Source organism: Myxocyprinus asiaticus, chromosome 16, assembly GCF_019703515.2.
Source record: "Myxocyprinus asiaticus isolate MX2 ecotype Aquarium Trade chromosome 16, UBuf_Myxa_2, whole genome shotgun sequence".
NCBI classification, from domain to species: domain Eukaryota; kingdom Metazoa; phylum Chordata; class Actinopteri; order Cypriniformes; family Catostomidae; genus Myxocyprinus; species Myxocyprinus asiaticus.
This window is the reverse complement of record NC_059359.1, coordinates 36,355,734-36,382,378: the sequence shown is the minus strand read 5'-3', so window position 1 is coordinate 36,382,378 and position 26,645 is coordinate 36,355,734. Positions and strand designations below refer to the sequence as shown.

General features: G+C 39.9%; 1 protein-coding gene across 5 annotated transcripts in view; it reads left to right on the top strand.

Annotated features, from left to right (window-relative positions):
* triob (trio Rho guanine nucleotide exchange factor b) overlaps positions 1–26,645 on the top strand; it is a 237,687-nt gene that overhangs the window by 91,302 nt on the left and 119,740 nt on the right. For all 5 annotated transcript variants that reach the window (XM_051720104.1, XM_051720103.1, XM_051720101.1 and 2 more), the window contains exons 5-7: positions 4,733–4,922; positions 6,792–7,280; positions 8,719–8,841. In XM_051720104.1, the coding sequence (XP_051576064.1) occupies positions 4,733–4,922; positions 6,792–7,280; positions 8,719–8,841 (802 nt within the window). The remainder of the gene's footprint in view (positions 1–4,732; positions 4,923–6,791; positions 7,281–8,718; positions 8,842–26,645) is intronic.

Here is a 26,645-nt window from a genome sequence, read left to right as displayed (position 1 = left end):
CAGAATATCAAAGAGACTTGGGATGCAACCACCTACAATACTACATCACCTACAGCGACTGCATAGCAATACCTTGCCAGACATCAAGAACAACCTAGTATATTGTCAACGAGTTTTGCACAGACAAGCACAACTCATATTTTCTTCAGAAAATGTAAAAATCTAGTTACTGTACTTTTTTAAGTCCTGACATTATTTTTATGTTTTGTTTTGAAGCACTTCACCCCCAGGTTTCTGGTTTAATTAAACATCACATGGCCAAATTGTCTTTCCTCTACTGTGTCCTTCTGTAGTTAGTATTGATTTGACTCTTTGTGATACTCAACCAGCTCCATGTGAATCTCTGCTTTCAGCCAGAGGGATCCAATTCTGCACAGTTCAAAACTTTATCTAGGTTAGCATCTGCCTTGGGGTTTGGCCAAACTTTACTCCTGTTCTGGTATCCATAAGCATCCTTGTTGAGCCAATTTTGCATAAAATATGTGATGGTTTGAAGAGGAATAATGAACTTCTGACCGTTTGTTTGGAGATGCAGACATTCAGTATTATGTTGGATACCCAGATGTAGCCTCTGGTTAGGAAAACAAGCAGTTCAGTGAGGAAGTATAGACGCTTTCGACTTAGTTTTTGCTGTCTGGTGTGTTTCAGGGGTATAGATACTATATGCTGTTTGGCTTGGAACTGCATTTTTTTGTGCCACACTGGTCGACTTCCATCCCTCTTCCATTTCTATGAGAACGTTCTCTTTTTCTTTCTCTTGCTCTCTCATTCTTCTACAAGAAATTCTCTGGGTTCAAAATAAGTTCAAAATTTGGAATTTCAACATGTCCCTTAGTTTGTAAAGACCAACAAAAAAAATTGTTTATAGTAATGCACTCACAATAAAAGTCCATGGGGCAAGTATTTGGTATCATTGTAAAGAAAACTTTTCAAATTGTTTAATGATATAGATTATGATAAATTCTGAGACTCTGAGCCTAAGAAACTGCTGGAAAATCACAAAAATGTTTCTTATTTTTCTGATTTGACATTATATACCTCTGGGTGTAAATAAGGTAGCCCTGAACATTTTTTGTTTTGTTCCCAATCATGTCAACTGTAACTGAGAAAAATGTTGTGTTGATTTAACAAAGCAATCAAAAGTTATAACATTGCATTGGCATTACTTTTTCAGTTTTGGTCATAATGACTACATGTATTGTAAAGTACAGCTTCTAAGCTTTCAAACAATCCCTATTTTATGTTGGTCAAGACTGTAATTATTATAATTTTTTTATTTGTATTTATTTATTTATTTATTTATTTTTTTGCTCAAGGGTCCATCTGAGCTTAAAGGGTTCAATATTGTATATTAATTTAAAAATGCACATTGTTTCAAAAGTAAAGACACAAGGCATTATCATTATACGTGTTAACTAGAGCTGTCAGAATTAACGCATTAACGCATTAATGCATGCAATTAATTAAAAAAGTTTAACGCGTTAATTTTTCTTCATCACGATTAACGCATTTATCGTTAATACAGCATAAACACTGGTGTGAAGGGCGGAACCTTCGTAATGTGTCCGCATGGAGTCCTTACATGCCACAAACAGAAACAGAGCAGCGCCAGAGCCCTTCTACAAGTAGAGCCTACAAGCTTTGTATAAAACTGCATAAAGGCAGCTTTACACCTGTGCGGCAGGCTTTGCTTGCGATCTTGCCGCTTCTTGTTTGTACAGGCATTTTCCATTCACAGGAGAAGCGGTGCGAAACGTGCCAGTAGAAGTGCAACAATGCCCCCTACTGCTTCTGCTCAGACACTGGGTCTCTGAGGTGATTACTGTAAATATTGTATTAGTTTTCATGTAAGTTATTGCACATAAATAAAATGGCACTACTTTCTCCAAAAAAATTTGTTATGACTAGAAATATTGTAATAATCTATTTTTTATTTTTTTTTAATTAATGTAAAATTATATCAAGGTTAAATAGCTACATAATATGAATGAGTGAACAGGGGACTCTCCTCAACCACCACCAGTGTGCAGCATCCACCTGCATATTGCGACAGCAGCCATAGTGCGCCAGTACGCTCACCACACACCAGCTATTGGTGGAGAGGAGAGAGTGGAGTGATAGAGACAATTCATGGATGGAATACAATATAATTGTAAATATTGATGTCGTCTTGCCATCTGTCCCCACATTTGATGAATTCTGCATTTTTTAATGACTATAGAAACAGACTGCATTACTTTGTTTTTATTGCCAAATTGATATAGGATAAATAATATCAAATCAATCATTAAAGTGGGAGGGCTACAAATGAACATTAAAAATCCACAAAACACTCTGCTAATAAACCGCATGGGAAATGTATTATCTGTTTATCTAAAGTTAATGTTTCAGACACCTGTTGCAGAAGAGAACATTTAAGTAGATGGTCCATGGCCCATTTGTGTATATTGCAGTCGTCTGTCTTCCTAAAATAAACTATGCAAGTATCCATAGCCTATTTTCACCTGGTACACCGACTTGGCTGTTTTCCTATTTATATCTCTATAAATGCACAAAGAAACGTTATATAGCTCAGGAAATTCAGCAACAGCGAGTATATTTGTCTCCATGTTGTTTCTGAGTACATAAAAATTAAATGTTGTTTGATTGGTTGTGAATAAATTCAGCTCTAATTGGTCAGTGACAAGCGGCAGCCGCAGAAAAATAAAATATTTTTATCTTGCACGTGTGTGCAAGCAGTTGTGCACAAAAAAAGTGGCAGGTTTCTTGTGAATGAATGAATAGAGAATGCGTGGTGACCACGTCCCGTTTAAAACCGCCTTTATGCGGCGGTCCCAGAGACATTCTATGGGCAGTATTGTTGTAACATGCTAGTTGATTGTTACGCTCTCTCCTATGTTAGAGCCATGGAGGTTGTTATCAGTAAATAAAAGAATCTCTGACAGTGCTCCCTGTCAGTGATAAAATGATGAAGAAAGGGGCTCTTAGTGCTGTTTGATGTACAAAACAAGCCCAAATGGGACTTATGATAGAAATTAAGTATTTTTCAGTCTATGTAAGGTGCATTGTAATTACCACAGAAGCACACCAAATCTTAACTATCACCAAAACGCAGATTTGCAAAACGCGTGTTTGTTTGCAGGTGATTTTCATGGTGAGTTCAAAGCAGCGTTCGGCACTGGCATTGACGTGAATCATGAACTCAGCTTCACTATTGCTGTAACAAAACTAATGGCCACAGTCTTTCAGCAGATTGATATTGCGGAGGATGAGAGTTTAAGAGATTTAATGCCCATTTCAATTAATATGCAACCTATGTGGAGACTAGTTCTTTCAATTAGTCAAACTCCCACATAGACTTTGGTAAACATTTAATGTTACTTGAATTGGTGCTATTTTAGTGCATTTCTATCTGTGGAAGGCTTTGTTTGGAAAATGTTAATAAAGCATTATATTGTTATATATTGTTTTGTTTTCTTTCCTAACAAGGAAAAAAATGAATTTTGACAAGAAAAGAAGTATATATAATGTCAAATTTCAGCACTTTTAAAATTTGCGATTAATCGAGATTAATTACAAAAGATTATGTGATTAATCACGATTAAAAAATTTAATTGACTGGCGGTACTAGTGTTAATATAAGACTAATGCAATAAAATTGCTTGTTATACTTGTACGTGCATAGTTACATCCAATATTTGTAAAACGATTAACTTTTACACGATATGTGCACGGATACCAGAAAGGGACTGTTTAGCCTACTGTACGTGGACAACCTTCACCTGAAGAATTACATTGATTATGCATAATTAGAAGTTCATCGGCCTAGACCAGTAGTCCCACAGCTAAAAGGGCGATTTAAACCAATTCACAACTAAAATAACACATTTGTATGGGAAAATTATTATAAGCACTTTTAACAAAAATACAAGCTTTATATTTCTACTTTTAACGTTACAGAATGCCTTTCCCCATGCATAGACTTTCATTGTAAAAACAATACCTTAAAATATTTGTTTGTTTTTACAAACTGAGGGGCAAGTTGAAATTGTTGAAATTGACTTGCTGTTGTTTTGAACCCGGAAAATTCTTTTAAGCCTATTATGTAATTGCTGAATTCTAAATTATCTGTCTTTTTCTCAGTTTTGCTTATACTAAATTCGACATGTCCATCCATACTATCACCCCAAATCAATTTATTCCCCACTCTCGTTGTCTCTCTGTCTCACTCATCTCATCCATCTTCATTCTGTGTTCTCTTGCACTACCTCTTCCTCCTCATCCCCCCTCCCCCACCTCTCTCTCTCTCTCTCTCTCTCTCTCTCTCTCTCTCTCTCTTTAATGATTTAGAGCTGTTCAGAACTCACTGCTGTCAGCAGAGAAGCAGTGGATGTGAAAACACCCTTAAGTTAACAGGCTGTTTTTCAAGCTAGAGAATTGTTTAGTTTGCTTTTTTTTTTTACTTTTATTTATTTGTTTATTTTCTTGTGTAGCAGTTCTCTCAATTTAGCAAGAAAGGTTTCCTTATTTTTTTATCTTTTTTTACAAAACATATTGGGGTAAGTGCTATTTTTCATGCAAGCTCCCTACACTTCATTTCTGATATTTATTTTAATCAAGTGGGATTTGTAGATTTCTCTGTAAGCAACGCCTCTCATTTACCTCTGCCTAAAGATGCGAGTGCCAGTGGCTTGCAGAAGAGCTGATGTTATGTTTTTGTTTGTTTGTATAGCGAGGAGGTGAGCAGACATGGCTTCACGGTCATTGTGGATATGCGAGGATCCAAATGGGACTCTATCAAACCTCTGCTGAAGATCCTGCAGGAGTTTCCATCCTGCATCCACGTCACACTCATCATCAAACCTGACAACTTCTGGCAGAAGCAGAGGACCAATTTTGGCAGTTCAAAGTTTGAATTTGAGGTAAGGCAGGTTATACTTGTGAATTTACATAATAATAAGAAAAAAAGCTGGCGATGCTTAAAAGTTCTGTTTTTGGTGCATTCAATTAGATATTGGTTTGAAATCGTGAAATACATTCATTTACCTGACTTTTCCTAGGTCTAAATTTTAATTTGTGGTAAGGCAGTTTAGTTTATACTCTTGAAATTACATAAAAGAAGGTAGCAGTAAATCAGAAGTTCTGTTTTTTGGGATATTCGAGTAGATATTGCTTTGACTTAGGACAAAACTGACACAACAACTTGTCCTACATCTAAATTTAAATTTCAGGTAAGGTGGTTTACACATATGAATATACATGAAAGAAGCTGTCTGTAAAAGTTCTGTTTTCTATGTATTCTATACAGTGCATTGAAATCAGAAAGATTGATTCTACCAACTTTTCCTAAATCTATCATCTCAGATTGTAGAATCAAAGTAACAGAGATTGCAATGGCAAAAGCATTGCTTTTTAAAACTATACCTGTTTTTACGGCAGTGTCTTTTCTTGGAGATGTACAGTAGATAACACAATTTATGTATCTTTTACTGGAATGTTCCATGGTGCTGGTGTGAAAGTGGAGCTTTCAAAATGAGTTCTGACCTATTTCAGATGTGAACTGAGAGGAAGACACCCACGAAAGTGTTGGACTTAATCTGTAGCCTTAATCTCCCAATGGAGCCTTCTCAAATTACCTTATCCAGCACAGTACAAGATTAAAAGGTGTTATTACATTGTAATAAAAATGTAATTGATGACAAAATGCAGAATTATTATTTATAACTGCATCACAAATTGCATTTAAAGTTGCTTAAAATGGTGATCAGAGTGTCTTAAAGTTCTATCCTTTGTCCACCACTCAGTCCCAAGAGTCTAATGTCCCCTCTTGTGTCTGCTGTTGTCTTTAATAACATGACCTGAGCTGCAGTCTCTTGAATGTTTTTCTGGCTCCCTTTGACTAAAGCGTTAAATGAAACTGATCTGATAGGGTGCATATTCATCATGCCCTCACTGTTTAATTGCATTGTCTTTTATAAAAAAAAATTCAGCTTCTTGGAAACCTCCCACTGAGTCACTGACAAAATAATTTTTTGGTTGTTATAAAGCTGTCGAATTAAATTAAACTACAAAGTATACCCACAATTAAAAGAATACATTCTGGTATTATATTGCAGAATTGCAAGTGTCCAAAATCACTCTTTTGTTTAATATAAACAGATATCAAGAATTATGGAAAGAGTGTAGAGATATCCAACATTACAGCAAGATATCATACAGATATCAACATTATGTTAACATTTATGCTATTTTTACCCATTTCCCACGCTATGGGAAAAATTAAGTTTACTCTACATAGTGTAAGAAATATTTTTTTCTTATATATCAGATACAGTGGGGTTCAAAGTCTGAGACCACATTGAAAATTTTGGATATTTTCTCTCCATTTAAGCCTTGAAATAAACAATGTTTTAACAAAGTAAGGTTATGATGTAAAATAAAGGAGAGATATTTAAGATTCTGCACTATTTCAAGGTCAGTAATCAAATATAAGGAAATGTGTGACATTGACCATGTTAACCCCTTTGTACAAAAGATAAAATTTCCATTAAAGCACACAAGATGCTCTTTGAAACATTCTTAAATCATGCTGGATAACATGGATCATCAGGTTTTACTCAAACTTGTAGAATCCAGGTCAGTTTAAATGCATGATGTCATTTAAGCAAAAAGGAGACTTTTCCTTTTTGCATTCCTTTTGCAAAACAAGCATTTTTCCTAGTGGCCTTAGACTTTTGGACCTCATGTATGTTCACAATATGAATATCAGTCTTCTTTTGTCCTCCATTTAGACCATCATGGTGTCCCTCGAGGGCTTGACCAAAGTGGTCGATCCCTCCCAGCTGACTCCAGACTTCGAGGGCAGTCTGGACTATGACCACGAGGTGTGGATTGAGGTTCGAGTGGCCTTTGAGGAGTTCACGAGCAATGCCACTCGCACCTTGGCCCGTTTGGAGGAGCTCCAGGATATGGTGTCACAGCGTGAGCTGCCATCAGACCTGGATGGGTCTCGGCGAGCCATGGAGGAGCATGCCTCTCTGAAGAAGAAGGTTACTAAAGCTCCTGTAGAGGAGTTGGATACGGAGGGCCAGCGTCTGCTCCAACGGATCCAGAGTGGTGATAAAGGCCGAGGAGATATCCAGGGCTTAGCTCTCAAAGTCCAGGCGCTGCTGGATAAACTCCACGGCACACGGCAACATCTACACCAGGCCTGGCACATGCGCAAAGTCAAACTGGATCAGTGCTTTCAGCTAAGACTCTTCCAGCAGGATGCAGAGAAGGTGTGATCATTTACAGTAGTTGGTACTATATCAGGCTTAATGGGGAGAACTGGAATTACTGGGAATCAGAGGTCCCAAAATGCATTGTAGTACTGTAGTAGTGTGATGGCAGGTGTACAGTGCCTGATGTGATGTGGTCCTTGTTGGTCCTCAAACAACATTTGTATGAATTATTCAGAGATTTTAGGGTTACGGTCAGGCTTAGGAAAACTGGTTGGGGCTTGAACATCACTTCTGTCTTATTTTAGGGGTTGTTAATGGTTAAGGTTAGGAATAATCCTGGAAAAGAATCTTCTCAGTCTCAGTCACAGTCATCATAAAATAATATTGAAGATACTACCTAGGAGGATACTTAATGCTTGATTTTAAAAAAAGAAAATCATGTGTTTTTATTTTACATTTCTTATGAAAAAGTACGGCGATAGTATCATTGTACAGTGATGTTATCAGATGGTAATACCATGGCACTGAACGATTACCATTTTTGAGTACCATGGTATTTACGTGATACTCAAAGAATACCACAGTATTGCCCAGCAGATGTATACGTATATATATATATCTTGGTACTTTGTCCAAAAAATTATATGACCATTGTGCTGTGTTAAAAACATGGTATTACCATGGTGCACTGTCCAAAAAAAACATGGTATTGCCATGGTGCCGTGTCAAAAAAAAACATGGTATTACCATGGTGCCATAAAAAATAAAATTAAAATTAAAATTAAATTAAAAAAAATTGTATTACCATGGTGCCTAAAAGTCAGTTGTGCGCTCTGTCCCAACAAGCAATAGACTGGCAATGAGCAACAGCCAATAAAATATGGAGAGTGCGCAAGAGGAGAGCAAGGAATTGGGAAGCAGGAGGCAAACAATAACTAGAAAATAAAATAAAACATCATCCAGTTCTCCAAACTGCTGTCTCATCATTATTGTTGCAGTTTTTCCCGTTCTGTACTAATCATTGCAATAATGGACGCGAGTCCTTCTTTTACGAACTAACTCTCCCGTTGCTATGTGTGCGAGTTTGTAAATGAATTTGGGGATCATAGTTTCAGTCTGGGACGAATGGTAGTGTAGTTAATTCATCCATTCTGCAGTCAGTCGTGTAATAGGCGTACCAACATGACAACAAACAAAAGGCTGTGCATCACAGGGCTTTAGAATTGCTGCAATTCAAAGTTTGAAAATTGACAAGGAATCTATATCACATCTCCCCTCTCAAATCTGTGTATAACAATAAGAGCTTCTGAGTTTATTTCTAATTAATACAATATGTGTAAACGATGCAATGCAAGCATCGTTTGCAAGCAGCACAATGACACACATCTGAATGTATTTCTGTGCATTTGCAAGGTTGTAGCCATTTGTTACACCTAAAAGTGCCACATTTTTCAGTATTTTCACAGTCGATACCTTACCTTTCTCCTCTCCACAGATGTTTGACTGGATTATCCATAATAAAGGCCTGTTCCTGACAACCTACACAGATATAGGAGCCAACCATCAACACGTGATGGAGCTGCAGACTCAACACAATCACTTTGCCATGAACTGCATGGTAAGACTGTGTCCAGTGGTCCTGCAGTAATATCTGTAACCACCTGAGGCATAATGACAGTGTAGCTTGATGTGTGTTACATGATTAAAATGATGTGGGTTTCTATATGTGACCTGACTCATTTAGCCATGCTTGCATGAATTTCTGTTGTCATATAATAGTCATGTCAATATATGCCTCAAGTTCTGTAATGTCACCGTGGTGAAGAGTCACATTGACACTATAGGAAAACACAAAGACACCATGTGTGTGTGTGTGTGTGTGTGTGTGTGTATGTGTATGTGATGCCTAGTCTTGTGTAGAAATGGCAAAAGGTCCATATTGCAGCGTATTCTGGCCAAGAACCGCCAACTTGGACAGGAAGAGCAGTCTTGCACGTATATTAACTACTGGTCCAGTGGTATATGTCTACTGATACAAGTATTTGTATGGGTGATTCTTCAACTTCAGGCACTTTTAGCACTGTGAACATCTAGAAAGTAGTCTTGTTTAAAAAAAAAAAAATGGATACCCTCTCAACATTTTTCTTTTAAACATCTACTATCATTGTCCAACAATGATGTATGTATTTATACATACATCTTAGAATATTTATGTCATTTTATGTTATTTTCCCACAGTGTCATTTCCAGCACATCTCAAATTCTGTATTGTGTTTAATAGAATTCTGTGGTGGAAATGACACTGATGGAAATTACTGATGGGATGTACTGTAATTTTGATGCTTGTATATTTAATCGTTCACTACTGTTTATATTATTAAATTATATAAAATTAATAGATTAACCTTCTGGAACTATAGACAGTGCACCGTGTTGATCACACAAACATAAAATACGATCAGAGTAACATATGTGACACTAAGTTATTGCATTGAACATTAACTAAACTGCATAAGCACCCCAATGTACATAACTGATACCAAAAATAAGAAGAAACATATCTATTTCCATAAAATATAAAGCAATGTGATGGGTACATGTACGCTCTTGTTAAACATAGTATAAATGTTTTAATTCTACAGTAAAATTGTAATTTTTACTATATATATATATATACACACACACATACATACACACACACACACACACACACACACACACACACACACACACATATATATATATATATATATATATATATATATATATATATATATATATATAATGTCAATATATGGAAGGCTGCCACCCTTCCATCTCCTCGCACCACTCCTGAATTGAGGGTGCTCCCACTGACTTCCAACCCCTTAAAACAATCTGCCTGCCTATCATCGCACTGGTGAGGACCCAATTGTTTATGTTTTTGTCACCTATGTCGATGACCGCCCCATCACCCAAAACACAGAGTCTGGGGCAAAACGAAATCCAAATGCCCAACACGTCACACACAACACTCTGTACCTTCAACCAAAATTTCTGAATCTCAGCGCACCACCAAAAAACATGGGCCATGTCTCCATCCTCTGATTGGCATCGCCAGCAGGTGGGTGTGTCTTCAAGACCAAGCCTATACAATTTAGAGGGGGTCCAATAGAACCGATGTAAAATCTTGAATTGTATAAGGTGCACCCTTGCATCTCTTGATGCAGTTTTTATGTTTTTTAAAATCCTAGCCCATTCTCCCTCCTCCAATTCCAGGTTTAAATCTTTCTCCCATAATCTCTTGAGAGTAGTTGAGACACCGTCCCCCAGACTCTGAATTAATAAGGAGTAATACACTGATGCTTCATGACCCTTTCCAAAAGCAGAAATCACCTCTCCTAGAGTATCTGCTGCTGTAGGGGGGTGTATGCTATTCCCAAAAATAGTACAGAGCAAGTGGCGTAACTGAAGATACCTAAAAAAACTGAGATCTAGGGATCCCAAAATATTGAACCAAATTTTCAAAGGATCTCATAAAGATCACCGAGTGAATTAACCCCCCTCATAATCCACTCTGACCAACAAAAAGGGGACTTATTAATGCATAGTTTGGGGTTTAGCCATAGGCTCGAGGCAACATTTAGATAAATATCTGAATTAAACACTCTGCATACTGAGTGCAAATGTGAAATAACAGGGTGTGATTTAACTTCTCTATTTAGTTTGATGGAAAGGCTTTGCAATGGCAAAATAGGGGCAAGAAGTTCTTGTTCAATGCAGAACCATGGAGGGGCTCTTTCAGGTGGAAGCGACCAATGAGCCAAATGTCTGAGACCGAATGCATAATAATAAAACAAAATCTTGGGTAGGCCTAGCCCACCTTTGTCAATCGGCCTATGTAACTTATTGAAATGTAATCTGGGGCACTTACCACTCCAAATGAAAGACTTTGCTATGCTCTCAAATTGCTTGAAATAAGAGAGGGGGATATCTACCGGGAGAGACTGTAGCAAGTAGTTAAATTTTGGAATACAGTTCATTTTAATAACATTAACCTTCCCAATCATCGATAAATGTAATGAAGCCCACCTGTCTACATCGCTCAAAAACCTTTTTATTAAAGGGTCAAAATTAACTCTAACTAAATCAGACAAATTTGTTGGGAATAAAATGCCCAAATACTTAATGCCCTGTTTGGGCCACTGGAAGGTGCCTGGCTGGAAGGCCGTTACTGGACAGTAAACTGTCAAAGCCAAAGCTTCGGATTTAGACCAGTTGACTTTGTATCCTGAGAATTTGGAAAAGGAATGAATAATTCTGTGGAGGCAAGGCATAGATTTAGTAGGGTCAGAGACGAATAATAAAATATCATCTGTATAAAACGTATGCGCCACGCTTCCCGCCGTCACCCCTGGAAAATCATCCTCCTTTCTTATCACGGCTGCTAATGGTTCCAGGGCAAGACAGAACAATAATGGGGAAAGAGGGCAACCCTGACGGGTGCCCCTATCCAGAGTAAAATAATCTGAAATTAATCCATTTGTTTGTACCGCTGCTACAGGTTGTCTATAAAGTAACTTGATCCAACCAATAAAGGTACTCCCGAACCAGTACATTTCCAAAATCTTAAAAAGATAATCCCATTCAACCATATCAAATGCCTTTTCAGCGTCGAGTGAGATGGCAGCGACCGGAGTCTGATCATTCGCCACTGACCTCATGATATTGATGAAACACCTAATATTATCAGAAGAGCTATGGCCCCAAATAAACCCCACCTGATCTATATGTATAAGTGATGTCATAACTTTACTTAATCAGTTAGCCAAAATTTTAGCCAAAATGTTTACATCTAGCTGGATCAGGGAAATTGGATGGTAACTTTTACACTCGTTTGGATCTTTGTCTTTTTTAAGAATCAGACTGATCCGTGCTTGTGTCATGGTTGGCGGAAGCTTCCCATTCTTTAATGATTCAGAATAGGCTTCTAACAAAAAACAGTTCTGTACCATAAGATCTATAAAATTTAGCGACAAAACCATCTGGCCCTGGAGCCTTGCCTGTAGGTAAGGACTTAATTACCTCGTCAAGTTCCTCCAAGGTTATCTCAGAATCAAGAGAGTTTTTGTGCTCATTCGTCAGTTTAGGGAGTTCTAATGGTTCCACAAAGTTTCTAATATCTTCATCAGTAGACAAAGATGTGGAACTATAGAGATCAAGATAGAATCCTTTAAAGGAGTTATTAATATCAATGGCTGAGGTAAATAATTCACCACCAGCAGATTTCACTGAGGGAATGGTAGAAAAAGATTCTCTCTGCTTTATATATCTAGCCAAAAGCTTCCCTGCTTTGTCCCCTGACTCAAAGTATGACTGTCTTGCCCTGAACAACCAAAACTCCACTTTCCGCAACAAAATAGTATTATATCTGTATTTCAATCAGGTCAATTCTCTGAGACCATCAGACGACATTCGGCGCTTCAGCTCTGCCTCGGCACTTTTAATATTTCCTTCCAACTCCACGAGTTCTCGTGCTTTGGATTTTTTGTATGATACTGAATACTTTATGATCCGACCCCTAAGAACCGCCTGAAGTGCCTCCCAAGCCACGCCCACAGAAGATACTGAGGACCAGTTGGTCTCCATATAGACATTGATTTCAGTCTTTAACATTTGTTGGAAATCAGGATTTTGCAAAAGGGATACATTAAAGCGCCAACTATATGATTTCTTTTTCTCTGTATGTGGCAACATCTCTATGTTCACCAGGGCATTATCTGAGACTAAAATGTTTCCAATTGAGCAATCCACAACAGATGAAATGAGGGACTTAGATATGAAAAAAAAATCTATTCTAGAGTAAATTTTATGAACTGATGAAAAAAATTTATAATCCCTACCAGATGGGTTCAAAAGTCGCTAGATATCTGCAAGACCAAGATTTTTATACATCCTGTGAAGTGTCAGTGTTGCTCTAGGGGGTTTGCACACTTTTGCTTCACTATGATCAAGCACTGAGTCCATCAAAAGATTAAAGACTCCTCCCAATATTATGTCATGAGGGGTGCCAGCAGCTTGCAACGTCCCATCAAGATCTATAAAAAAGCTCTGATCATCAGCATTAGGTGTGTAAATATTAGCCAAAATCAACCTTTGCCCCTGAAATTCTCCTAAAACAACGACTCTTCCTAATTTATCTTTAATATGTTTGAGACATTTGAATTGAGATGCTTATTTATCATTGTAATGACTCCCCTGCTCTTACTTGAACCAGCACTAAAGAAAACATGTCCACCCCATATTTTACCAAAGTTTTCAGCTTCCTGCGGGGAAAGATGTGTTTCTTGAAGAAACACAATATCATATTTCTTACGTTTAAGAAAAGAAATAACCTTCCTTCTTTTTATAGGGTGCCCCAACCCATTCACATTCCATGTGGAGAGAGACAACTTATTTATATTAACATTTGACATATTGATATAATAAAAAAATAAATAAATGTGTGTCAAAAACAAGATTACACAGACCACATTCCCCATTAATGCAACAATCAAACCACAAACCTCCCCCCGAACAAAACAAACAGAAAAAAGAAAAACGTGCGCATTAACCCTGCGCACGACAGCGCCAACCGGCATCAATCCCTCAAAACTCAAAGAGTCCATGTACGCCTACGAGAACCCCCACGACAACTTTGCCATCGGATTATTCAAGTCCGGTGTTTCTGCACAAATTTTGTGAGGTAAAATTACATAACAGAAAATACTTTGTAAAACAGAGCCCAGCCAACAGGCAGAATAACAGAAAAAACATGTAGATTCATTCACAGAATTGTCTCGAAGGTGTGTTCCTCCACAAAACAAACTCCAGCTGATATAAAGCTGTTCAGTTTCCTCGGACAGACAAACAATTGTTCAGCGAGCCGGCTGTTATGAGTGCAGCAGATGATGTAATCATTCTACTGTCCCTTAAAAATACTCCACAAAAACAAACTCCAGCCAACAGGAGGCATAAGCACAAAGAATGAACAGATTTATCCACAACTGTCCCGAAGTAGTGTAATTCCACAAAACAATCTCCAGCCGCTAGGTGGAGCCAGCACAAAAAACAAAACCGGCATCTCGGTTCCTCGGATGATCAAGAACCAAACTTAACTCAGAGGCCGCGAAAAAAAAACAAAAAACAAAAAAAACACCATAACTTACACAGCCTGTCAACTTTATAAAAGACGTCCTTTATGTGAGCATGTAGATATTTTGCAGTCATCCATAGTGTACATTCTCGATGTGGCCGGGAACTTCAGTGTAAAAAAGATCTTCCGTCAATGCAAAAGTTTCTTGGAGTCATGCCATAAAACAAACTCCAGCCGCTAGGCGGAGCCAACGCAAAAAGAAACAAAAATGGCACCCAGTTTTCTCAGATAATAGAGTTCCTCAACCACGAGGCAGTCCACTAATATAAGAAACATCAAATGGCTTACTCCAATGTATTTATGAAGGAGAGTGCCTGTTTTGGACATGTAAATACTTTGCGACCATTCTTCGTTTCTATTCTCAGTTTGGCCGGGAACATCAGTGCAAAAGCTATCTTCTGTTGGTGTAAGAGTTTCTTGCATTCCCTGAACCGATCGCGTTTCTCTCTTGTCGAATTCGCAAAGTCTGGGAACATGAAAATATTATGGTTCTTCCAAGAAAGATTCCCTTTGCTCCTCGCCTGGTGCAACACGAGATCTTTATCGGATGATCTCGGATGATCTCAGAAATTTGGCCAGAATCGATCAGGGCCTGTCTCCCTCAGCAGATCTGTGAGCCGGGACTTTGTGAGCTCGATCGATTTCCAGTTTATGGCCTGTTATGTCGAGCAGATTCGGGAAGAGCTCGTCCAGGAATTTCACCATATCTCTGCCCTCTTCATGCTCAGGAATTCCAACGTTCGTATGTTATTCTTTCGGCTCATATTTTTGAAATATTCCAGTTTTTCAGAAATGAATTCCAAATCTGTTTTGGACACGGACGGATTAGCGGATAATTCCCTTTCTGATGACTCAAGATAATCGATCCATCTTTCAACTTCTGTCACTCTTGAAATTTTGTTTCCATCGCCGTAATCGATCGATGTATTACAGCGAGATTCTCCAAGTCAGCAACAACCTTCGTCAGCATTACCGAGATGTTGGACAGTTGACGCTGGATTTCTTCTCTCGATGTGCTGTCCAAATCGAGTCCCCGGCTCGCAGGGCCACCAGAGGACTCAGCTTGAACACGTAAGTGTCTTTTATTGTCTCCAGTGTCTGAGGATTTTGACTTCATTGCCATGTTTACCTCAAAGAGCAAGTATGTAACTGGGTGTATCGAATCTCACCGGATTATAACATAAAAATAATTAAAAAACTAGCAAAGTTCGCAGAGCTCGTGTCTCACACGTCTGCTTCTCGCATGGCGTCACGTGAACTCTCTTTTACCGTATAGTTTAAGGTAAAAACCCATTAACCAATTAATTTTTTTTTTTTTTTTTTTTTTTTTTACTGTAGCATTTTTACATTATTTAACCATTAAAATTACTGCCATTTTTCACAGTATGGCCAATTATGTTTATTTCAGGCATTGTTTAGATTATCATAATTTAAAAAATGTCATTGTCAGTCGATTGTCATAGTTTAATATTGAAAGTCTGGGTCTGGGACAAGGGTAAAACAGTAAAAATCTATACATATAGGCATTTGAAACGTAGCAAAAATAAATGATAAAGGCCTGGTAAAAAAGTTTAAGTCAGTTTTAATGAGACCTTCATATAGCAAATCCATCCATTCGACTAGTAATTCCCTGAAGTGGAAGAAACACTCATATATGAAAAGATATTGAATTTTAATTAAATATTTTTAATTGATTTCTACATTTTCAGAATTAAATAGAAAATGTGAGTGGTGCTTGCCCATGCAAAACTCACCACTATGATGTTGTGTGGTTTCTAAGTGGTTGCTGAGGTATTCTGTGCATTTTCTAGCATATTGTTATGTAGTTATGTTGTTTTGAGTTGTTTCTAGGTGGTTACTTAACCCCTTAAACTGGACGGCGGGTCCAAAGGGGGGCGCTATATTACAAAAAAAGTCTTCCTATACATAAGTGAGGCATATGAAGTATCATTTGAAAGCTTAGAATCTCAATATTTCAGAGATAACCATCACTTCTGCATTTATGTTACTTAAAATAACAAAATAAGGCCTCAAAACATTTGTGTTGAAAATCAGTGCCCCCCTGAGGTAATGGGGTAGAAATACAGTGCATCTGGAAAGTATTCACAGCGCTTCACTTTTTCCACATTTTGTTATGTTACAGCCTTATTCCAAAATGGATTAAATTCATTATTTTCCTCAAAATTCTACAAACAATACCCCATAATGACAACGTGAAAGAAGTTTGTTTGAAATCTTTATATTTATTAAAAAAAAAAAAAAAAAAACATCGCATGTACATAAGTATTCACAGCCTTTGCTCAATACTTTGTTGAAGCACCTTTGGAACCAATTACAGCCTCAAGTCTTTTTGAGTATGATGCTACAAGCTTGGCACACCTATTTTTGGGCAGTTTCTCCCATTCTTCTTTGCAGGACCTCTCAAGCTCCATTAGGTTGGATGGGGAGTGTCGGTGCACAGCCATTTTCAGATCTCTCCAGAGAAGTTCAATCGGGTTCAAGTCTGGGCTCTGGCTGGGCCACTCAAGGACATTCACAGAGTTGTCCCGTAGCCACTCCTTTGTTATCTTGGCTGTGTGCTTAGGGTCGTTGTCCTGTTGGAAGATGAACCTTCGCCCCAGTCTGAGGTCCAGAGCACTCTGGAGCAGGTTTTTATCAAGGATGTCTCTGTGCATTGCTGCATTCATCTTTCCCTCGATCCTGACTAGTCTCCCAGTTCCTGCCGCTGAAAAACATCCCCACAGCATGATGCTGCCACCACCATGCTTCACTGTAGGGATGGTATTGGCCAGGTGATGAGAGGTGCCTGGTTTCCTCCAGACATGACGCTTGCCATTCAGGCCAAAGAGTTCAATCTTTGTTTCTCATGGTCTGAGAGTCCTTCAGGTGCCTTTTGGCAAACTCCAGGCGGGCTGTCATGCGCCTTTTACTGAGGAGTGGCTTCCGTCTGGCCACTCTACCATACAGGCTTGATTGGTGGAGAGCTGCAGAGATCCCTCTCTCCACCGAGAAATGCTGGAGCTCTGTCAGAGTGACCATCGGGTTCTTGGTCACCTCCCTGACTAAGGCCCTTCTCCCCTGTTCGCTCAGTTTGGCCGGGCGGCCAGCTCTAGGAAGAGTCCTGGTGGTTCCAAACTTCTTCCATTTACGGATGATGGAGGCCACTGTGCTCATTGGGACCTTCAATGCTGCAGAAATTTTTCTGTACCCTTCCCCAGATCTGTGCCTCGATACAATCCTGTCTCGGAGGTCTACAGACAATTCCTTGAACTTCATGGCTTGGTTTGTGCTCTGACATGCACTGTTAACTGTGGGACCTTATATAGACAGGTGTGTGCCTTTCCAAATCATGTCCAATCAACTGAATTTACCACAGGTGGACTCCAATCAAGTTGTAGAAACATCTCAAGGATGATCAGTGGAAACAGTATGCACTCAGTTTTGAGTGTCATGGCAAAGGCTGTGAATACTTATGTACATGTGATTTTTTTTTGTTTTTTATTTTTAATAAATTTGCAAAGATTTCAAACAAACTTCTTTCATGTTGTCATTATGGGGTATTGTTTGTAGAATTTTGAGGAAAATAATGAATTTAATCCATTTTGGAATAAGGCTGTAACATAACAAAATGTGGAAAAAGTGAAGCGCTGTGAATACTTTCCGGATGCACTGTATTTATATAAAAATAAAAGTCCTTTACGTAGCACATAAATGGACAAGTCATATATCAAATGAAAGCTCCCACTCTCAGGAATGTGACTGTACAGTTAATTTTGGTGCCCTAATACCACAGTTCGAAAGATTTTCAAATGAATCACAAAGTGAAATATGATTTCTGTAAGTCTTCAAATGCAAACGTCTCTTTTATGCCCCGATAACTGCTGCTGTGAGCCCCATATAGCTAAAATCTTTATACCTGCTTTTACCTTAGGAAGTTCTCTAAAATATGAGCCATTGTTTACTTTTCTGAGAGCTTCCTTGGCTGAATAATGTTAAATCTTAGATGTCCAGAACAAAATATGCCATCCAGAAGGAAAAGCATGCAAAAAACATAAATAATCAGAAAATATGTTTTCGACCATTGATGATAAAATGTTTTATATCACCTTAAAGGGGAGGATCTCAGATTTCTAATGACACCTAGATTGAGCTTCTAGTCCACTCAGAGGCTAAGATATTTAATTAAACAACAAGAGTGGTGCTTGATCTGAACATTTGACTGAATGTCTATGGACGAGCACATCTGTGAGGGCTAAAATGTGTTAGAGCGCCATTTGCATTTCAGATCTGTATATTGTGATGGAAATAATATTTTGTCTAGTGCTTTCTGCCACCTAGTGGAATAAAATGAGACTTTTCAAAGTGAAGTTGAGTGAACAGAACCAGAATTACATGTTTACAAATTAGGACGACAAAAAACATAAAACAAATGTAAGCCCAAGTCAGAAAAGTCTACCCCTTAAGTATCTATGATATTCTGGTCCCTAAATATTTCTCCTTTAATGCATGTCTGTGGGTTTTTTACCTGTTGTATTGTCCACTTGGCACAAATTGTAAGTCTGATAACTTAGAAAAGTAATTGTACACCTCTCCTCAACAAGCTGCATGATTTGAGATATGAGTCATGTCCATACAACAGACAATACTGGAAATTTACACACAAAGATTAAGAGGGTTAGGTAGGGTTAGGGGTTTGTTCAAATCCCTAACCTTAAATATGAGGCAAGAAATAGTATGTTCAGGTAAGTTAACTAATCATTTGAACTGGCAATTGATCTGTGATCTGTTATGCATTATATAATGCAATAATGTTTATTAATGAAAATTTTTTTTTTTAAAGTGTTAATGCAGCTCATGTAAATATTATTTTCCTGCATGATTTTCTCCTTCCTCAAATAATTACATGTTTTAAGGCTACAACCACATAACACTTGCTAGGATGTTTTTATTGTTTGTTATGAGACTCTTTGTTAGTGTGTTGGCTTTGGCTGAGTGTGCTAAAATCATATGTCTTGTCTGAGCTGTGAGAACAACCCACCCCCTCTCACGCTGCTATAACTGAGCACAACTTAACGGATGAAATGCTGTGTCAACTGTTTGCTTTGGGTTAGCACGACTGCCAGGCAGCCATGGCAATAAAGTCACCTCCTCAGGAAGTCCTAGGAGCCTTACTTCCTGTCCTAACATGGGGCTTGAAAGGATGTCAGCACTTTTTAGTTACATTGGCTCTGGAAAATAAGTTTATAAATAAAGTAGTGTTGCTTTTTTTTTTTTTACATCAAAGGACACCACAAGTCAATTGTTCATATTTCAGGTAATCCCACATTCACAGAATACAAGTCTTTTTTTTTTCTTTTTTTTTTCTTTCTACAATGAAATAGGAAGGTGACTGAGGCTGTCTTTCTACCTAACATTTTGTGTTGTATGAAAAAAGAACGTAATACTGGTTTGCAACAACATGAGGGTGAGTAAATGATGATTTTTTTTCCTAGGTTAAATATCCCTTTAATGTATCTTCCCGCCTCACATATCCAAAATGCTTCATCCTTTGTGTCACTCTTCTTTGATACTGTGATCTTGAGGGAGTAGACTGCTGACAATAAAGCGCTTTGCTGACAGCCCACCTCCAAGAGAAGTCCAGGGTCCTTACAGTTTGATAGCCTGCAGGTCATGTGGCATGTGCATTGACACTATTTTAGTAGCTGTTTTATGGAGACGTCAGTGTCCATTGCTTGGCGTGCTGGGGGCCTGGTTGTTAATTTTGGTAATAGACATGTTTAAGCAGCTGTGTCATTTAGTTCCAGTGGTAGTGTCACCTCAGCAGAATGTTATGCTTGTCAGTTTGGAAATTAACTCAGCACCCACTCTCTTATGAAAGACAGTGCAGAGGACAACATGTAGAAACCCTCCTCTGTCTAAAAGCATTTTACACATGGCTGCATAATCTCTCATCATGGTGGGGTATTGATTAGCATCAGACATATCCAGAGGGAGAGATAATGTTCTGTGCACTCCTTTTCTTATTATCCTGTGTTTGTAAGAAAAAAGAGAGAATCAGCTCTTTCCGCATATGACAGTAAAAATATAGGCTTATGTATTAATTCATGTTATCCTTGTTTAACCACTTACTCTCATTTGCTGAATTTTTTGGCTGCCACTTGCTATTTTTCACACCAAAATTTAAAACCTCATCTTAAACACATAGCACATAGCTATGAACTCCAAATTCAGTGGTATTTTTCCCCATATTCTGTACTTAGCATTTTGATTACATTTTATCATCAACATACTGTCTAATTAAATTAATTTATAGAATTTTAATTATATGAAAACAGAACAAATGCTTTTCAACATACCAGTTTATTCTTTTTATCAAATAAAGTGCTGCTGTACAGATCCTCCAGGCACAATCCTAGGGTCGTTGTCCTGTTGGAAGATGAACCTTCGCCCCAGAAAGTGGGGGGCGGGGGGGTTGTCAAATACAGTGCTGCGCAGCAGAGCATCAAAGTATTAGTGAAAGCTTTTATGAAAACGTTTTTTTTTTTCAGAACAACAGCACTCTTGCTTGTGATAATATAATTATTATTGATAGTGTTATTATTAGTATAGTTATTATTATCATTAATTATTATTACTACATTTTAATATACAGTAGTAATATAATTCTGTTGCTGTGAGGAGGCAGGCAAGGAATGAGGATCTAAATGCAGCTTTTAATGACAGAGAAACCAGGGAAAACAAGGGCTTAAATACAAATGGGCAAACAAGGAAACGAGGAACACCTGGGGAAAACAATCAGGGGAAAACCAATCATGAAAAGAAACTACAAAGGACTACAAAATTAACAGGAACTAAACAAGAATTGCAAAATAAGTCTAAACAAAAACACAGGGAATACGTGACAGAGCCCTCCCTTTTAAGGAGCGGATTCCAGATGCTCCTAAAAACAAAACAAAAAACCAAATTGTCCATGGGGTGTGGGGGAAAACAGGTAGTTCAGGGGGGCACAAGGGGCAAGGGGAGCAGAGGAACAAGCAAAGTCAGGGAGGCTTGAAACCTAGGCAGAGCCGGTGGGATGGAGAGCCAGGGAGACGCTGCAGGCTCGAAGGACCATATAGACAAGAGCAGATCAAGCGGGAGGCCAGGAGACCAGGGAGACCAGAGCAGATCAGGCGGACGGCCAGGAGACCAGAGCAGATCAGGCGGACGGCCAGGAGACCAGGAAGACCAGAGCAGATCAGGCGGACGGCCAGGAGACCAGGGAAGACCAGAGCAGATCAGGCGGACTGCCAGGAGACCAGGGAAACCAGAGCAGATCAGTCGGACGGCCAGGAGACCAAGGAGACCAGGGAAGATCAGGCGGATGGCCAGGAGACCAGGGAGACCAGAGCAGATCAGGCGGATGGCCAGGAGACCAGAGCAGATTAGGAGGATGGCCAGGAGACCAAGGAGATGAACTCAAGGTGGGGAATGGGTCAGGAGTCTTGGGAGGCGGCCGCAGGGCTGAGACAGGGTCAGGAGGCCTGGGAGGCTGGCGCAGGGCAGAGACAGGGTCAGGAGGCCCTGGAATATTCTGGGGGCGGAGCCATGGAAGACTCTGGGGGTGGAGCCGTGGGAGGGTCGAGACAAAGAGTTCTGGATGAATGGGAAACGACCTCCGTGGTCGCGAACATGGGAAGAGACTCGGGAATGACCTCTGTGGTCGTGGGTATGGGAGGAGATTCGGGAACGACCTCTATGGTCGTGGGCATGGGAGGAGACTCGGGAACGACATTCGTGGTCGTGGGCATGGGCGGAGACTCGGGAACGACCTCTGTGGTCGTGGGCGGAGACTCGGGAATGACATTCGTGGTCGTGGGCATGGGCGCAGACTCAGGAACAACCTCCGTGGAACGACATTCGTGGTCGTGGTCGTGGTCGTGGGCATGGGCGCAGACTCAGGAACGACCTCCGTGGTCGTGGGCATGGGCGGAGACTCGGGAACGACCTCCGTGGTCGTGGGCAGAGACTCAGGAATGACCTCCGTGGTCGTGGGCATGGGTGGAGACTCGGGAACGACATTCGTGGTCGTGGGCATGGGCGCAGACTCGGGAACAACCTCCGTGGAACAACATTCGTGGTTGTGGGCATGGGCGCAGACTCGGGAACGACCTCCGTGGTCGTGGGCGGAGACTCGGGAACGACCTCCGTGGTCGTGGGCATGGGCGGAGACTTGGGAACGACCTCCGTGGTCGTGGGCGGAGACTCGGTAACAACCTCCGTGGTCATGAACAGGGGCGGAGACTTGGGAACGACCTCTGTGGTCATGGGCATGTGCGGAGACTCGGGAACAACCTCCGTGGTCGTGGGCATGGGTGCAGACTCGGGAACGACTTCTGTTGTCGTGGGCGGTGACTCGGGAACGACCTCCGTGGTCGTGGGCATGGGCGGCGACTCGGGAACGACCTCCGTGGTCGTGGGCGGAGACTCGGTAACAACCTCCGTGGTCATGAACAGGGGCGGAGACTTGGGAACGACCTCTGTGGTCATGGGCATGTGCGGAGACTCGGGAACGACCTCCGTGGTCGTGGGCGGAGAGTCGGGAATGACATTCGTTGTCGTGGGCGGTGACTCGGGAACGACCTCCGTGGTCGTGGGCATGGGCGGTGACTCGGGAACGACCTCCGTGGTCGTGGGCGGAGACTCGGTAACAACCTCCGTGGTCATGAACAGGGGCGGAGACTTGGGAACGACCTCTGTGGTCATGGGCATGTGCGGAGACTCGGGAACGACCTCCGTGGTCGTGGGCGGAGAGTCGGGAATGACATTCGTGGGCATGGGCGGAGACTCGGGAACAACCTCCGTGGTCGTGGGCGGAGACTCGGGAACAACCTCTGTGGTCGTGAACAGGGGCGGAGACTTGGGAATGACCTCTGTGGTCATGGGCATGTGCGGAGACTCGGGAACGACCTCCGTGGTCATGTACACGGGAAGAGACTTGGGAACAGAAACCTTTCTTCTCCTCCCCCTCCTCCTCTGGAAGGCCGAAGTTGGCAACGCTGTCTCTGGGACGGGTGAGGCTGGCAACGCTGGCTCTGGGACGGACGAGGCTGGAAACGCTGGCTCTGGGACGGACGAGGCTGGCAACTTATTGGCCGTGGCAGGCGTGGGCGCTGGCTCGTTGACCATGGCAAGCGTGGGCACAGACAATTTTTGAGGTAGGGTCTTCATGGACTTACACACCAACATCAGTGGCAGATCATACAACTTGGAGACAGGGACCGTGGAAGGCTTCGAGACGGGGGCCGTGGAAGGCTTCGACAAGGGAGCCGAAGACGAAAGTTTTGGCCCGCGGTTCCCGCCATAATCCACTGTATAATGGGAACCGCAAAGTTCCAGAGCCTTCTCCACATATTCGCCGAGTGTCCAGTGAGGATCAGCCGGAGGCATCAGTTCCTTCAGTGCACTATTCAGACCGGCCCAGAAGAAAACCACCAGAGAGCGGTCTGGATAGTGCACTTCATTTGCCAGCTCTAAAAACTCACTGACATGATCCTTAACTGGACGGTCCCCTTGTTTGAAGAGTAGAATTCTGACAGCCGCTAGATCCATTCCTTGGTCAGTCTTTCTGTGAGGAGGCAGGTGAGGAATGAGGATCTAAATGCAGCTTTTAATGGAAACCAAAGATAAACAAATTACTCAGAATTAAACGAAACGAAACGAAACGAAACGAAACACGGGAAACCAGGCACAGAACGTGACAACACGTGAAGACTGACAAAGAAACCAGGGGAAACAAGGGCTTAAATACAAATGGGCAAACAAGGAAATGAGGAACACCTGGGGGAAACAATCAGGGGAGAACCAATCATGAAAAGAGACTACAAAATTAACAGGAAACAGGAATGGGGAACTAAACAAGAATTTCAAAATAAAAGTCTAAACAAAAACACAGGGAATACGTGACAGTTGCAATTTTTCAATTTCACACATCTAGTTAAATTGAGCTTTTATTTAGCTTAAAACAAAAAATTAATCCAACTCAGTTTGTTTGACGACAGCTTCTCACCTCTGAATAAGCAGTTTGCTATATGGCATAATGTGCTTATTAATCCTCAGAAGGCTGCAATTTAATTCTATAAATATATAGTCATCATATGCTGGGTGCTTCGCAGTGAATGAGTGCACTGCCATTTATTATACAAAGCACGCTTGATGCTCATGATGCTTGCTCGTGTATGAGCGGCTGGCTTCACACATACACTTTGTAGAGCGCAGCACATGCAGACTGTATATTTATTTAGTTTAATCATCACTCTAGGACAGGGGTTCTTAGCAGGGGCGTTCAAAAGATGCCATGGGGCGCTGAGAGCAAATTAGTGGAGAGGGCGGCGTTAGGTTACAAATTGGGGGTGTTTATCAGTCATAATGATTCAATCTATCGTCAAGTTCCCCTTTACAATAAAACATTTATCTAGACTTGGAGTATATCAGTTGATTCTCAATTATACGGGTTGGTATGCATTTGTACCACGGTTCATCTGATTTTGAATTCTAGCGACGCATCTGAAGTTTAGCAGCGTCAAATACACAGGTGGAGGCACAACCTCGGCTAATGCATCTGTATGGTTCTGTAGATGGATACGGCTCAATGGACAGAGCAGCGCAAGCACAAAGCTCTTAAAGCTCGAGCTCTTAAACTCACAGCTTTGCAAGAATCAGTGACAAGCAAGTCACAAGAAGCGGAAACCATTTGAATTCGGCACAGAATTCTACATCACCACCCTTGAATTTACTATAGTAACACTAACTGTACTTTAGGCAGAAATAGATTGATAATAAATATTGTCATGTCACTACTTCAGCTCTATTAAATTTGTCATAGGCTACATTAGGGGAGTGAGGGAATATAATTATTTTTTGTTACAAATTATAAATATTTATATTTTGTATTTATTGTTTTTACATGTGTTTAGAGTAGGTCTACTGTTTATAATTACAAAAATGCCATAGGTTTTTTTTAATTTATTTTTTTATAGAAATCATGTTGGATCTAACCATGGTAGTGAAGAAGATCCATATTTCCATGTGTTTGCTATGGTCTTGTTACAAATGCCAATGTTAAAACTATAAAAAAAGAAATAATTAATTAATAAAAAAAAAAGATTTCAAAAAGGCAAATGTAAAATATATGAACAATATCACTTTTATTATTTGCTCCTGTCTGGAGTGTACGCATTTTTATTTTATAGGCCCCAGATGTAGCCCTCCATCTGCTTGAATTCAAGAAACGCAAGGTTTGGTCTCACATTCATGATGCGTAAGCCTGCTGAATTTATTATCAAAACTTTAAAATTGTGCAATGCATCGAAGTTGCATTGAGTAAATTAAGCAAAAAACACAAATACTGAGTTTTGTATTTTATGTTTTTTTTTTGTTTTTTTGGGGTAAAACAAAGTCTCCACTTTCAAATTATGTAACATAATTGGGGGGATTATTAAATTAATTTTTAATTAATTAATTTTACAGTTAATTCCGCTATTATGACTGGATTCCGTGATTCTGTCCGAAGATTCCAAAAATTCATAAATAATGTGTGTGTTTACAATCTAATGATTAACATACATTTAAATATATAAAACATTTCAAGGATAACATTTTATATTTGTGCTATTTTTAAAAGCCTGAAATTCAGGCTCTGTTTGTTTTATGTACCTGCAAAAAGTGTTGGTTCATTCCACCTGATGGCAGCAGATATGTTTTTTTTCTCTATCACCTTGCATTACAGTATACAGATCTGAAATGCAGTTGGCACTGATACACAGCTGATAACTCCCATGCACCTTCCCAGCTCTTTGGTTGATTAATTCGGACTCTGAATGGACTAGAAGCTTAATCTAGGTTTCTATGGAAAGCTGAGAAAAGATTTATACAAATCTTTTAGAATAAAACATTTTATCATCAATAGTAGAAAACATATTTTGCAGATGATTTGTTTATAATGCTTTTTCTGCTGGACTGCATATTTTGTTCTGGACATCTGTGATATAACATTGGATAATTCAAATATGACTATTTTAGTGCTATTTAAAAAACACACTCCCGGCTCCACCTACCCACAGGGTTTAAGGGGTTAACACACTAATTTGATAACTTTTTAATGTGTCATGACCAAAAAAATTTAAGAGCCTTTGAAATCGGAAGTTTTGACAGGTGGTATAAAAGGGATCATATTTTTTTTTTTGTTTTCCTAGTCAATAGACTTTAGT